The following is a 14,889-nucleotide window of genomic DNA, read 5'->3' as shown; positions in this document are numbered from 1 at the left end:
TAAAATATAGAAAGATTAATTTCATATAAGAACTATTAGTACCACAAAAAAGGCATTGTTATAGCAATAATAATACAGGAATTTTAAAAATAGAACGCAAGAGAAGTTACAAGAAACATGGCACAAAATAGAAATAATACACTATTCGTGGTTCAATGCAAAACGTGAAATTCGTGTATTTTGTTTCATTAAACAAGAAAATCCTTCACAGAAGGTACAGAAAATACGACCTCATTTCAGTTCGTCATTTGTGTTATGTGAAAATTTACTCAACTCAATGAATGATGGGTTTCCGTTAGCCTGTAAGCTATAGCAATTTGAAAGTGTATTTGTTTTTTGTTTTTTGAAAGAAAATCATTAGATTGAAGAGAGTTTCAACAAAAAGTTTCAATATCCCCATAGAATTTAACGAACGAGAGACTCGACACTAGATTGTACACTAGATGGCAGACTACAAAATCCTGCAGGCTGAAACTGCGCGTGTGCAGGACATTGCGTAACAAACATGGCGGCGTGCAGGACAGTTGTTGGCACAGCTTGTAAAGGTAAAATGCAGTTTAGTTGTCATTTTTACACCATGTCAGCACTACAACACCGCCATGTGACACCTATATCGGTGACTATTAGCCTTGGACAATGAGAATCTGACAGTTTATAATTTGTCGTATTACAGATAGTTTACTATTACGAGCCAAATGCAAATGTCCATGGAAAGCCTTCTACGTTGAAAGAAATTCCAAATAACTACTAATGGGCATTTTGCTGCCAGAAATAAGGTACTACGAGTAAGACACATTCCTACTAGTTGGGCCTGTGTTACTTGTGCAGCACAGGGGTTTACTAGTAAGTTTTAATTGAGTAGGCCAAATGTGGATTTAGTAGTGGATAAAATAAGTGAGGGCAAAGTGCATACTAGTGAGCATACTAGTTCATGGGCATATTGTGTCAAATAAATGTTGTAGCTTTCCATAACGGTGTGTCAAACATTTCTGAAATTCTGGGGACACGTCTACTGTACTTTGTCACGTACCAGGTGCAGCCCTGGTTCCCGGTAGTAGATGGTTGGTGACGAGCTACCTCTCCCCAAAACCCCGCCATTGTTTGAGGCTGCAGACCGCATCGCTTTGCAGTCCCGGGACGGAGCCACGGAGAAGCCAAAAGGATAGAAAAGGGGCTGTGGAAGAGGAGTGGGAAGACGAGGGTCCAGAGTACATTCCCCTGAGAAAGGCCAAACATCCCATGATGAAGGTTGGGTATGCCTGGTGAGTTTTGTGTACGTGTGAAGAAGTCGCAACACAATACAGCAGCAATGCTGATGTGTGCTCTAATTGTACTGTGGACTGAAATAGAGGAAACTCTATATACTAGTGACACATTGTCCTTATCACTGAGCAACATGCATTTTCTCTCTTGCTTCTGCGTAGGATGCTCGGCCTCCCCGCTGGTATTATCGGCTTCCTGACGGTCAAATGGCAAGTGGACAAGAACCGCTTAAAGCAGCTGAAAATTCGACAGAGGATGCAAAAGTCAAACGAGGGCGACTACGAAGGAAGCCGCTACCACCGTCATGCAGAGATTGTTAAATCTCACCAATAATGCTTTTGAACCCTGCTACTGCTGCTAAGACTGATTCTCAATGAGAAAAATCCTGGGACTTCTCAGAGGGAACTCGATGAACATAATGGAAAGATGCTTGTTTAAAGGATTTGTATTGGATGTTTTTTTGGTGTTTTATCAGTGTAATGGATCATCTTAAAATCTCCACGAAACACAAAGTTCACAAATAAAACTATTTATTATATATGAAAGGCCACGCAATATATTTACAAGCCATACTGCAGGGGTCACCAACCTTTTTAAACTGAGACCAGTTTGGTACATTTAGCAAAAAAAAAGAAGAAGCTAAAATTACCTTTTATTACTACGTGAAGACACTAATTATTTGTCAACATGTAACTTTCTACAAACGTACATTTTCAAATGATCATTACTCCATTTCTAGGAGATTACAATGTCCCATCAGGCGCCCTATACTTGCGGTCAATGTTGGTGACCCTCGCCATACCCCACATAGACTTGATTATTACTCTGTATTGACATCAAACTGGCAAAAACATTCGGCAACAGTAACAGTTCTTCCGTTATTTACTTCAAGCCAACAAGAATGGCAACGTTGACACTGGAATACTTTTTTTTTTGGCGTATAAATGTAGAAATAACCTATTATGTGAGACTGCGTCGTGATTTCGTGCACTGTAATAAAATCTCACGTTCATCTCTTATGAATAGTCATTGAGTGCAGCATGATTTACATTCTGTAGTTACGCGTGGAAACAAAGCAAAGGCTTTAAACAGCACGGGGTGCTATTGCAGCAAATACGTCGCTGTGACCGCTTGAGCACCCCCAAAGACTTATTTGCTTGAACCGATAAGTTGTAGCAGGAAGATGAAGATCTGAACCATGTCGACGTAGAGGTTGAGTGCAGCGAACACGTATTCATCTGGACTGATGGAGTACTTCCTGTTACCGATGAGGAGTTGTGTGTCGTACGCCAAGAACTGTAAAGCAAATACAAACCGGTTCCAGAGTGGTTTTGTAACTTAAAATAAATAAATAATATTATTTATATTTTTTTAAATCGGCCTTCAAATACTTACCAGAGTGAAAGCTATGGCTCCTATAGCGGCATAAAGCATGTGAAGCCAGGGGATCTACCAGATGCAAACGATGATGAATAAATGATGCCAACAAGGAAGTTGGTGCTAAGGAGTCTCGTGGAAACTCACATATTTGAACGACAGCACGATGACGGTGATGATGCCGGTCACAAAGACGACGATGCCGAGCACGCAGAAGAAGCCCCGGCATTTGGTGAAGTCCACCTGGACAGACAGGTCAATCAAGGGTCCACTTTACTACTACTTACTTGTGGCTATAGTATTAAATATCCATTCTTTTATTTATTTTTCTACACGTACAAATTCCACTTTGCATAATGTGCAGGTTGTAAAACAAGCGGGAAAAAAATGACATTACAGTATATGTTCAGTACCGTACAAGTTCAAAGAGGGAGCTTTCACTTTGTAAATCAAAATAGGATTCTCTATAATCAGTATTTGCACTAGTGGAGTGTAGTAACCAATGTAACACTTTTTTTTTTGGGGGGGGGGGGGGCATGAAGAATATTACAAGAAATTGTTCCCTTGTCCAAAAATTTGAATGAAGGGAGAAAAAAAAGTTTTCATGGGTTTCAATTATTTGCAACAATCAATCTCACAAATCAATTATCAAATTATTGCAAACGATTTAGATAACTTACAGAAAATGTTTAACTTAAAATCGCCTAAATTCTCAGATTCCAGCCTCTCCATTTGATTTCTGTAGTCCTACATTGAACGAACGAACACTTTGTGTTTAATCAAAACAAGATCATTTGCAAACATATTCTTTTACTTTCACAAACAAAGATCAACATTTTTTTCCTGACATGTTACGGACCAAACCAGGAACTGAATCATAATCAATTTATGATGAAAATAATAGCTATTTGCCTTACAAACGTACATCAAATCATTAAACAATACCACATTAACAACAATAATCACGTTGAACAATAAGTGTGTGTGGGGGAGGGGGGTGATTGAAATAATATTAAATATTATCCAAAAGTGGAAATATGATTTAAACAGTAGCATACCGATCAGGAGAAGCTCAAATTGGAAATGACAAAATGAGACCCCAAAATTGGACAAGTGCCATCACATTTGCATTAGCATAGCTAAACAAGTTCCAAAAAAGGGAACGAGGTTGTCATGCTGTAAATGGCCCGCAAAGAGCCCAGAGGCTTAAGAAAGTTGGAATTACATCTGCACCTTGTACACATACCTTGGTCTGGAAGCAGAAGACTGTGACAGCAATGCAGACGACAATAGTGATGGCCAAAGCCAGAAACACTGCAGATGTGTCATAGTAACTGAAAGAAAACACCAATGAACATGCAATTGAGGACGCAAAATGGCTGCCTTTTTTTTTATTTTTACCTGGATATGGTGCCAGTCATATAAGACAGCGCCAAGGTCTGCATGAGAAAAACAAAAAAAAACAAATATAGTTAACATGAATTTTGATTAGCGGTACGTAAATGAGTATCTTACAAAGCTATGCTAATATTTTCATATACATGTTTTAAAGTAACATAATGTAGAACATAATGTGAAACGGGGCCGATATGCAAAATGTTTCAGGCACATTTGCAATCAGGAACACTTTTAATAGCATAGTCATCTGTACACTGAACTTTTCAAAACCACACACAAAAAAAACAAGTAACATTTCTGTTTTTACTGCATGCTCTCGTGCAGCTCGCTTCTCGTTTCCCCGTCCCCACATGCAAATTGCATCGGACTCCGCCTCACTTCAGTTCACATTCAGTGTAATGCGCCGTCACTTCCTAATACAACACAATATTATTATTTAAGAGACTTTCTGGATTTGTAACTTAGTCCTAGTCATTCTTATTTTGGCTTTCGTCAGAATTTCCTTCAATTCTGCCTTTACCCTTTGCAAAGACAGCTTTAGTAGGAAACTTACAGGAAACTGGCTTTGGCTCAGTTATCATGTTATCATTTAAAAGTGGCTGAATATGACAAAGGCCCTTCTCACAAAGCGACTGTAAACACAGATGTCATAAAATTAAGCAAGTATGACAATGTCACACAAATCTCAATAACCTGGCAATAGCCAGATTGCTAATTGTGATTCACATGACCAATCTGGGACTGCTCCACTGTGATTTGCTCGGGAAAGGGGGGGCATTCTATACAATTCTTCGAGCTGATTGGACGATTCGGCATCTTGCGCACGCTTGTTTTGACCAATCACGGCAAAGGATGTCTCGTCTTAGGAAAAAAAAAGAAGCCAGCTATAAATGCACAAAGCGCCTCTCGCTGTTCAACATTCGACAAGGAAACTGAGTGATTCTGTGAGAACAGAATTAACTCATTTGCTCCCAAAGACGTATTTATACGTTTTTTAATGCTAGAGCATACAGAAGGCTTTGATGCAGCCTCTCAACTGCACAAAACGGTTGAGGAAATGGTAGTTATCACAAAAACGGCCGGCAGGTGGCAGCAGAGTAAAAGAGATCAACCAGGGCCATGTTGAAAAAAGCTCATTTACACACAGTACTAAAAAGATTTGTGAATAATGATGAAACTTAGCTATATTCAAATGCTAATTGATGCAAAATGGAAACAGATAGAAATATACCTTTTTTTTCCTGATGAAAGAAGAGACTGTAATCTTTCTTTTGGTAAGTTCCATGTTTTTATAGCAAGAGAACACAATATTCTGTGGGCCTTGCTAAATCAGTCAAAATCCAGTAAAACAGCCGGGAGTGAAGGGGATTGCTTCAGTGAAAATGGCTGGGAGTGAATGAGTTAATTGCAGCATCCATTCGTGCTTCGCCCAACATCGGCGCTGCATGTCTCGCCCTAAACAACGCCTAAAAAGGTCGGTTGCGAACGTATCAGCGGGAGCAGTACAAGTTGTATTGTAGCATTTGTGAACAAATACTGCGAGAATTCAGCTTGCTGGCAAGGTTAGGATCTCAATGCCGTTAGCTGAAAAAAGTCAACTCAAATCAGCAATAACAGCCTAAGCTGTCCATGTCTCGACTGCTGTCGACAGCAGGATGAAGCCAAACATTCACTTCCAGCCGTGAACCAACAAACAACAAAGAGAAAGAAAGTGTGTGTCATGATGGGATTTGTGATGACTCAAACCTCCTGCTGCCGGCCGGTTCAGTTAGACACCGCCCAAATGGAAACTTTCTGGAGGACGCCTTCATTCAGTTTGTCATTCGCATTCCGAAAACCACGTGTACCACTTCCCGATTCAAGTTAACAGCGGCTGCCGATTGAACTTACGAAGATGGCGAGCAATATCAAGTTCCATGGATGCTTCCTCCTAAAGAGATTTCAACACAGAACGCAGGTTAATTTCATGATTTGTGTCAACGATGATTCTTCGTTTAAAGCTGTGCACTCGCACTTACCGAGGGCCCTTGCAGCAGGCCAACACAATGTGGGTAATGAAATACACAGCACTGCAAAAAATTGATCAAAACAATCAAGCGCTAACGATGAATACAATTCACTTTCCACTTTCAAATGTGTTGCAACTCACTATGATGCCCAGTAGATAGCCTGGTTCTGCCTCACAAAAGTTTTGACCTCTTGGCTGCGAGAAACAGAAATGTGGTGCACATAATCACAAACAGTTGACAGACATTAATGGCTATAAACATCAAAAATGCATTTGAACTATTTCTATTACATTTTCTTCCACTTTTGTTAACATTTAGAACAGATATAAAATGTGTGATTAATCGTGAGTTAACTCGTGAAGTCATGCGATTAATTATAATTACAAATTTTAATCGCCTGACGAGATGATTATTAAAAATTAGGGGCATCAGGTGATTACAATTTTTAATCGTAATTAATCGCATGACTTCAATAGTTAACTCATGATTAATCACAAATTTTACATCTGTTCTAAATGTAATATAAAAAAATTCTAGGTTTTCATATTCTTGTTAACAAAAGTAAAAAAAAATATTGTTAAACTAATAGAAATGGTTAAAATGATTTTTTGACGTTTATAATCGTCAATGGCAGTGAATGAGTTGAAAAAAAGAAAAGAGGGGGAAAAAAGCACGATACTCACACGAAGGTGAAAACGGCCACAATGGCTGTTGTGACAATGAGTTGCACTGACAGGATCAAATACACCTGAACGCAGGCACAATAGGACACGTTTCACGTCACAGGTGGACACGTTTCACGTCACAGGTGGACACATCGATAATCAAGAAAGTACTTTTATACATTCTGGTTTTGAAAGTCTTGAAGCAGTCGGAATTTGAGTGATTCGTTTTACCTTTCTGATGAAAGCGTGCCGAATGCTCACGTCCCAGTCGCTTCCCCTCGCGGCAAAATCGTCGTCATCTGTCCGTAAGAGAGCAGAAATGTCGAAATGAATGGACAAAATGAAGCAAGTGCAGTAACCTATTGCTCTTAAAATATCAACGTCAAAGGCATATTGACGGTCTACAGGCTGGTAATAGAACTGCATTTCTGCCATTGTCGTGGGTAACCACTGGCAAATACGAGGACATCTGTCAGTTTAGCACTAGATTCTGTGCCAACCTGATCGTTTTGTGTTTGCCCTGCTCAAATAAACGTGGGCGGTGCAAGCTGAAAACATCAAATTGTGCTTATTTTAAACCACAAATATTCAGTAGCTTGTGTGTTATTTTGTGTCTCTCCCCCAATCAGCATGAACAATCATTAGCCTAACATACAAACACAATTCCAATAAAGTTGGGACTTTGTGTTAAACATTAGAGATATTGAGCATTTTGACAAATATCGGTATCGGCCTTTTTTTCCTCCAAATCTGGCGACAGATAAAAGTTAAAGCTAAAAACATTTTTATCTCTGGGAACAATTATTTTCAGTTAACTTTATAAGAGATGCTGCTGACCTTCTGAACCTTTTGTTGTTGTTCAACATTAAAACAAAGAAATGTGAATGTTTAAAATCTTCTTTTTTTTTGGAGGGGGGCAGAGCTATTTTTTTTTAACTTCTTTAAGTTTCCATTTAACTTTTTAAGACGTACTGATAACCTTGGGAGTTCTCTAAACTTTTTTTTTATTTTATTTAAAATGAAGTATATTGTCTAAGATTTAAAAAAAAAACTTCTCCATTTTGAAATGTTTGAACAATTAATTGTTCAATAAGCATGAATGCTTTAAGACATTACAACAAAGTCAAAATTGGCATTTGTTTAAAAAAAAATTTGACACCAATATCGCCCCACTGCAATTGACGTACAACCATTCAAATCATATCTAAAAAGCCTGAAAAATGACTACACTTCGTCACAATTATAAATGTTTTACTTAGGTTTGTTCCTGCTTGCAGTTTGAATACGTTTGGCACTTTATCTCATGAAACCATGACAGTGATTGGTCTCACAAAAAATGACTTCTCGGCCATGTAAGATGCTGACTATTGTGTAAAAATTATGAAAGCATTTATAAGAAGATTTTTTGGACCAGTGGTGTAGTCCAGGGTATACGCGGGTACACGGCGTTTTGCAATCCTCAATTTTGCGTCTACCCACTTCTGAATCCTTCCGGATGCGCAGTTTTTGCGCACCATTCAGCCACGACCACTAATCTGTATATATATTACAGGATCAGCTCGACCAGTGCCGGTGTCGGTACCAGATGTGATCGGGCTGCTAGATTGTATCGGGGTCGCCTACAGATGACGTCACGCTACAGGATTGGCTGGAAATTGTCCGTTTACAATTGTTCAATAAAGTTATATGAAAAAAAATTGACGGTAAAACATTGGAAAGGAATGAATACAGATGTCATTGAAATAACAAAACGTATGGACTAAAATTGTAAAAGCATGAATAACCCTAGAATATAAAAGCAGGATACTTTAAGATTGAAGAAATAATCAAATAGATTGAAGCGCCTTCGCGCTTGCCGGTGACGTCAGTACTGCAGCGCTAACGAAATGCGCGATTCACTTCGGTTTGGTTTCTTTTTTAGCTGTTCACAAATCACAATACATCACAAAAACAGTCTTAGTGATCATAGGAACAGTTAACATTCTAATCTTACGTTTATTTTCTTAGGTTAATTTACGTTTTTACAATTTCAGTCCGTACATTTTGTTGATTAAATTGCATCTTTAATATTTTCTTTCCAATGTTTGACGTCAACTGTATCATTTCCGACCGATCCTGTAGCGCAATGTGTACGTTAGGCGACCCCGATCACATCTGGTACCGACACCGGGCTCTGCTGTCGGCTATCCAGTAATATATAGATCAGTGGCCATGGCCCACCTTCCGCTGGCTTGCACTCGCTGTCTTATTGGTTAATTAAAGGCATGAAAACTGATGCGCCTATCAGAGTAGGGCGGGTCATGCCGATGAACGCGTGGACGCCAATGCCACTCGAGTTGATTGACAGGTCGCTACGTCTCCTGCGCGATGATCGTAAATGTGATAAACGTCTTTCCGACATACTGTACATACAATGGAAATATCATTTACAGGCAAGTTTTAAAGTTGTTTTCAAATAAATCATTGTTTTAACGTGGCAATATATCACTGTACAGACGTGGTTTTGTCGTTAATACGTTATACAACAGTGCTTCTCGGCTAGGCTAATGTTGTGAAATGTAACGCTATCCTAAAGTTAGCAATTTAGCCCTAAACAAACTAGATTAGGATCATATAGGGCAGCGTTTCTCAAATATTTTTTCAGTCTAGTACCCCCAACCAACGCAAAGCATTTTGGATTAACAAAACAGTGCTGTGCCATCTTGTGTCTGGTTTTAATTTGGGAACTGCTTTTAACTTTGGCCACAGTCCCACTATGTATCGGTCAATATGTTTTTAGGTCTAAGTAACGTTAACCAAATTATTGTATACAATAACTTATAATTAACTAATACAGCCCTAACTAACTTTATATGATGTTGTTTAATTTTATAGTAGATAACATATTATTCATGTTTACCTCACAATAAATACGTTTTACATTACAAACTGCTCCGAATTCATTCATGATCATTTTATCATTGTGCGTGATTACAAATGATGGCTTTTCCCTCTCATGTCACCTTTTCTAAAACAGGGCGTGTTTCTAGGAAGCAACATTTACAGCACACCCTCTTCTCCAGGGACCACGACACCACCGCTTTGGACTATGTAGCAGACTCAAATTTGATGAGTGCAAGTAAAATATTCTGCTCGTGGTTATTGTTCCAATTAACAACTTATATTGTGAATGATGTAATGGACCACTTTCCCCTTCATTTTTGGTGATAAATGTATAGAAATATTTGTCCTTCAAGGGTAAGCGCGGTTTCCTCTAACAACTGCCAGTGTTTGACTTGAAAAAGCCAGATGATTCATTCTGACAGCTTTTCATCCAAACCGTCAACAGTCAACACAATATTTTCATTCATTGCTTTCACACGCGAAAAGCTCCCGTCTCACCAGTGTTTAAAACATCCGAGGGCATGGTTCGCGGGATGATGGGAGGCATAGGTGGCTGACTGGGATAGATGGCTCCAGGAGTCCCAGTGGGATGAGGCTGCCCTGGGTACATACCAGGAGGAAAGCCTGGCTGACCCGGGAAAAGAGGCATATTTGAGTTGGTGGGGTAGGGAGCAGTAGGTTGGCCTGGCTGAGGTCCGCCAAAGGCTGGGAAGCCATACGCAGGGGGTGGTGGGTAATTGCCGCCCTGGGGCGCGTACGGAGGGCCATGGCAGTCATCGTACCGTGGAGGGTAGTCGGATCTGGACATGTTGCCTGTGAGGAGAACAGTCACTTGTTTAACACACATTTGTGGAAGATCAAGTCATTACGGGATGTCTCCCAATCAATCAAAATAGGTTGATTGAAAATGCCAACGGAAACATGTTTGCGCCACCGTCCATGTTTTTATACTGACCTTTTTTTGCCAAACGATTCACTCATGGACTATTTTCAAAGCATCGTCTGCAAGTGACTTTCAAGGCACTTTTACATTTAGCATAGGTGAATTTTATGGAGGTTAATGCAAAAGTAAGTCATTAGTAGTTATATCCACTCAATTTAACACATGTAGAATTGATAGTGCTCTATAGCTAATCACAAATGCTAACTGTGTAGCATAGGCTAACTTTGTTATTTGATAGTGGTGCATTTCGCTGGCGCCGGGCCAAGACCTTGTACCTCCGAAATCATCACTTTTCCGGAGACCCCAAAAACAGCATGTTGGGTTCAACCGTTACAATTGCATCATCATTTTCAACACTTTAGATTCGTAAAAATTACACCCATACATGTGGACTGACCAAAAGTATAGATTTTTGAAAAATATTACATTTGGCAAATTGCGACTTATAAGGTTTTGGCCCGACGCCAGCGATATGTACATAAGAAAATAAATGATGAGTAGTTATATCCACTCAATTCAATTCCTGTTCAACCTTTTAGTGGGTTAAAAAAATATTATTATTATTTTAAATTAGGAAGGGGGGGTTGAATATTCAATGGAATAATCACTAGAAAAAAAGATTTTCAAAAGATTCAATAGTGACAGCCCTAATCTAGATTGATTAAATTAGTTTTGGAAAAAAACGTATTTTCAGTCGTAATATTATGGATGCATTTTTTCCATACTTTATTTTTCATTTCCCATACTTTTAAATATCTGGAAATGTATCAAATATTTTTCCATATTACTTGTCATACTTGCGTAGGAACCATGTGGGTTCTATCTATTCAGTATTTAGAGGTTCTGTTTCCTATTTTTCCACACACACGCGCGCACACACACACACACGCACTCGCACACGCATTTTTATGCTTACTTTAAGCAAATGTAAATGTTTCATTTACTGTATGAGTGCTCACTGAAACAGGTTTAACTATATAACATAGAGGGTTGCTACTAATTCAAACTAATGGGCAGCCTTTATACAAAAATCTCTCCAATGTTATGATGTAGCCTAATATGGACAGTTGCAGCTCATCCACAACCTCCCAACCTCGAAAAGCCGCTATAGGATTACAACAAGGTGCTTTGCACAAAGGCTGGTCTCAGGTTGGATGCAGGCTACAAAGTATGAGCTGCCCATGATTGTTTTTTTTTTTTTTTGTGATCAGCAATGAAAGGCATTGATAGACATATGCCGATCGTTCGGGGCGCTACTAGTTTGGTGCACACAACACTTCTCATCACGCAAAGAACAAAATACATTCAAATAATGTCAAGGTGGAGGGAATTGTCAACAGTTCAAATACTAGTCGACTAGAACATCAGATGTTTATTTGGAGCTATCAGAGGCATAGATGGACAGTTATCCAATGGCCTCACTGTGTCTAAATATGGTGTGAATTACCAGAAACAAAAAAACATCATCCCTGTGCTCTATTTTGACTGTGAAGTTTAGGGAAACACACAGTAACGGAATTCAAGAGGAGGCCCCACCTTGGATTGCCATGAAGTCACATCCCCATTAACGAGCAACAACACTCACTGAGTGGAAAAACGGCTTCCTCCTATCTAAGCAAGAGCTTTCCAAAAGAAGCCAGAGAGACTTCTCTGCGATGACTGGAGAAGGCTTGACAGGCCTGTGTCTTGGTGCTAGAAATTTAAAGTTGTTGGTCTGATTAAGCAGTTAAACATTTGCGTATTTTCATAATCACATGATCCAACTCGGGCTCCGCCGCCTCCCGCGACCCTTATGAGGATAAGCGGTTAAGAAAATGGATGGATGGATTGATGGATGATCCAACTCGTGATTCTGAATCAGTTAAATTTTTACCTCAGAACACCCTGACAAGTAGTAAATCCAGCCATCTCATTTTAGTGCTGCTTTTTTGTTGTCTTTGTGTGTATATTGGCTTGAAACACCACTTCATGATGGGCAAAGCCGTCGACATGTAATGTAACATGCAATGCTAGCGTCCCGCTTCACTTCATTCTGACATGCAGGAGTTAAGATTCAGAAATAAAAAAAAAAATATATAAAAAGTTATTAAAATAAACATTTTTTTTAACTTGTTGCTGATTGTGTAAGCCTAGTACAAAATAACATACAATACAAAGAAGAAGAAAAAAAACATGCTAGGCTAACTATTAACTTATCTGGTAACTCTATCATGGTTGCGAATTTCACACTGTTGTGTCATCTTTTTATGTAGTGAAGGACTTGGAAGGCATGATATACGTAGGCTACCACAGTTGCACCATAAAAAATTTAAAATCATATTATATTAGGCTTGTATTATATTTTTGTATTTATGTCTAGCAACAGATCAAAGTAAGGTCTCTTTCTGATTGGCTATCGCTTTTTCCCCCCACACAAATTTCTGGGCAAATTGGGGAGGGGGGGAAATCATTTAAAAACACATACCGCAGGATAATCGGTAGGGGTGTAAATGCTCGCATCGGGCCCGACTATCGCTAGGTGTATATTTATAAAATAAAAGTACAACCTGTCTTCGCCGCACACACTATTACATATATGACATATATCCACACATACAAACTGCGGTATCTAAAAATGTTTAAATAAATAAATAAATAAATAAATAAATGTTATTATAAGTCCGTCTCTTATGTAATGGCCCCCCTGAAGGCTCTCTGTCGGCGTAACTTTAAATCTAAGCAAGCTGGAGCAGTAACTCCAGTTCCATGTCTGACAGAAGAATTTAATCCTCCTAGAAGTCCTCTAACAAAACTATTTTCATTTGTGAGGCTTCGAAAACAAACGGCTGGGGAAAAAAAGGGAGTTGCGTTACAAACTACGCACTGAGCTAAATAATAAACATCCTTAAACGTTACATTACATTATTTGAAGATTAACCAACCAACGACATCTGTAGCACAACTTACCAAGTTTGAAGTCCCACGGATAGTGCGAAACTTGAAGACTTTCCTTCGTGTGGTGGCAAACAGTGTGATTTGATTTCAGAGTGGGTTTTGGGCTCCGCGAGACTCGGCGTTGCAGTCGAACATTTCCCGGAACAGAGCCGATCCGAGCAGCTGGGTGGAGTCCACAGGAATCCTTTTTTTTCCACCCCACAACCACGCCACTCTCCACTCTTGTAGCTTAGCTCAGTAGCTTGGAAACGTGACGAGACCACGCAACATATGTCATTTGTTTCCTATCGCTTACGCTCATAGTTATGACGTGTACGTGTACTGTGTTTGCGTGAACGTCCTACTGTTACTGTATGAAGTCATGCTTCAACATGTTCGCTCGACAGGATTTTTTATTTTTTATCAGGAAATATCAATAAAACATTTTTCCTCGTCGATATTGTGCTATGTACATAGCTCAATAAAAGTACATGTATTGCCATTATTATTAATGTAGTGTTTCTGACAACTCGAACACCGCCTTGATGACGTCAGTAAGCAGGGCGGGTTGATCAACGGTATCCTGGTTTTACGACGAGTTACGTCATTTGGAGTTTAGGGACGGCGAGGGCTAAACTTGTCAGTGCCGTAGTCATTGTTTGTGGGTTTTGCTTTGAACTTTATTAATCCATTGAATACAAATTGTCACAAACTGATCAATTTTTTTTGTGGATCTACATATGGACAATTCCGAGCTTTACGTCACAAGGCAAAAATATTCCAATGGTTTAACCTACAATATTAATATGGTTTATATGAAGGACTTAATGCTTCGTTTTGTTGAATTCTGAATTTCAACATTATTGCAGTTAACGTTTTTGTTTTTAAATATTGTTTACGCTAGTAGCTATAATCGTGATTTTATACAAGTTGAGTTGGAGTGTGCCTAAACAGGTGTCACCAACCTTTTGAAAACTCAGATTTGCTTCTTGGATACTAATCAACACAAGGGCTACTTTATTTTGATTAATATTTTGTGGCATAACAAAATTTGTACCTGCAATGATTATCAACAATTATTATTAAGGTAGGAAATAGATAAGTATCAACACTATTTCAATAAATCGCTACAAGTGTTTACATTTTGAAGTGATCACTTCTACAGCATTCGAAGGAAACGAAATTGTCCCATCACTGGTGAGCTTTTTATTTTATTTTTTAGGACAAGTCTGTGGCTACGGTGACCCTTGCCCTGAAAGCATGACAGCAGTAATCATTTGTCACTATCAGAATGCCGGTTGTTGTCACAAATGTAAAGAATCTGTGTTGGTATTAAGTACAAAAAAATAAAACTAACATGCCAAAATGAAGTGCAGTACTAATGAAAAGCAAATGATGAGTAAAAACACAGTTGAGTCAATATTCAATGTGCAATGCA

The 14,889-nt window shown here is 38.9% G+C and overlaps 2 protein-coding genes across 2 annotated transcripts; one reads left to right on the top strand and one right to left on the bottom strand.

Moving 5' to 3' along the window:
* The first annotated feature begins 490 nt into the window (after window positions 1–490).
* LOC147182037 (uncharacterized) lies at window positions 491–2,282 on the top strand. The gene is made up of 3 exons (XM_086098803.1): window positions 491–545; window positions 1,034–1,262; window positions 1,425–2,282. The coding sequence occupies exons 1-3, from the start codon at window positions 506–508 to the stop codon at window positions 1,594–1,596; spliced, it is 441 nt and encodes a 146-aa protein (XP_085954929.1). The 5' UTR covers window positions 491–505; the 3' UTR covers window positions 1,597–2,282.
* Window positions 1,777–13,789, bottom strand: LOC147182036 (protein lifeguard 3-like). The gene is made up of 12 exons (XM_086098789.1): window positions 13,485–13,789; window positions 10,094–10,408; window positions 6,944–7,011; window positions 6,731–6,795; window positions 6,188–6,241; window positions 6,057–6,107; window positions 5,929–5,968; window positions 4,042–4,079; window positions 3,887–3,974; window positions 2,788–2,883; window positions 2,659–2,712; window positions 1,777–2,559 (listed from the first exon to the last, which is right to left on the bottom strand). The coding sequence occupies exons 2-12, from the start codon at window positions 10,401–10,403 to the stop codon at window positions 2,413–2,415; spliced, it is 1,011 nt and encodes a 336-aa protein (XP_085954915.1). The 5' UTR covers window positions 10,404–10,408; window positions 13,485–13,789; the 3' UTR covers window positions 1,777–2,412.
* Between the last annotated feature and the right edge of the window lie 1,100 nt (window positions 13,790–14,889).

The sequence above is a fragment of the Leptonotus elevatus genome, chromosome 1 (genome assembly GCF_054856555.1).
Source record: "Leptonotus elevatus isolate MCC_2025b chromosome 1, RoL_Lele_1.0, whole genome shotgun sequence".
NCBI lineage: Eukaryota > Metazoa > Chordata > Actinopteri > Syngnathiformes > Syngnathidae > Leptonotus > Leptonotus elevatus.
Note: the sequence above shows the minus strand (reverse complement) of the source record. Positions and strands in the feature narration are given on the sequence as shown.

Bases quoted from the DNA above. Each gene is read 5' to 3' on its own strand.
- LOC147182037 (XM_086098803.1), top strand. From the start codon at position 506: ATGGCGGCGTGCAGGACAGTTGTTGGCACAGCTTGTAAAG. The intron at 546-1,033 runs GTAAAATGCAGT...GTCACGTACCAG, and splicing joins TGTTGGCACAGCTTGTAAAG to GTGCAGCCCTGGTTCCCGGT. The intron at 1,263-1,424 runs GTGAGTTTTGTG...GCTTCTGCGTAG, and splicing joins ATGAAGGTTGGGTATGCCTG to GATGCTCGGCCTCCCCGCTG.
- LOC147182036 (XM_086098789.1), bottom strand. From the start codon at position 10,403: ATGTCCAGATCCGACTACCCTCCACGGTACGATGACTGCCATGGCCCT. The intron at 5,969-6,056 runs GTAAGTGCGAGT...AAATCTCTTTAG, and splicing joins GCCTGCTGCAAGGGCCCTCG to GAGGAAGCATCCATGGAACT. The intron at 2,560-2,658 runs GTAAGTATTTGA...TTTGCTTTACAG, and splicing joins GAGCCATAGCTTTCACTCTG to TTCTTGGCGTACGACACACA.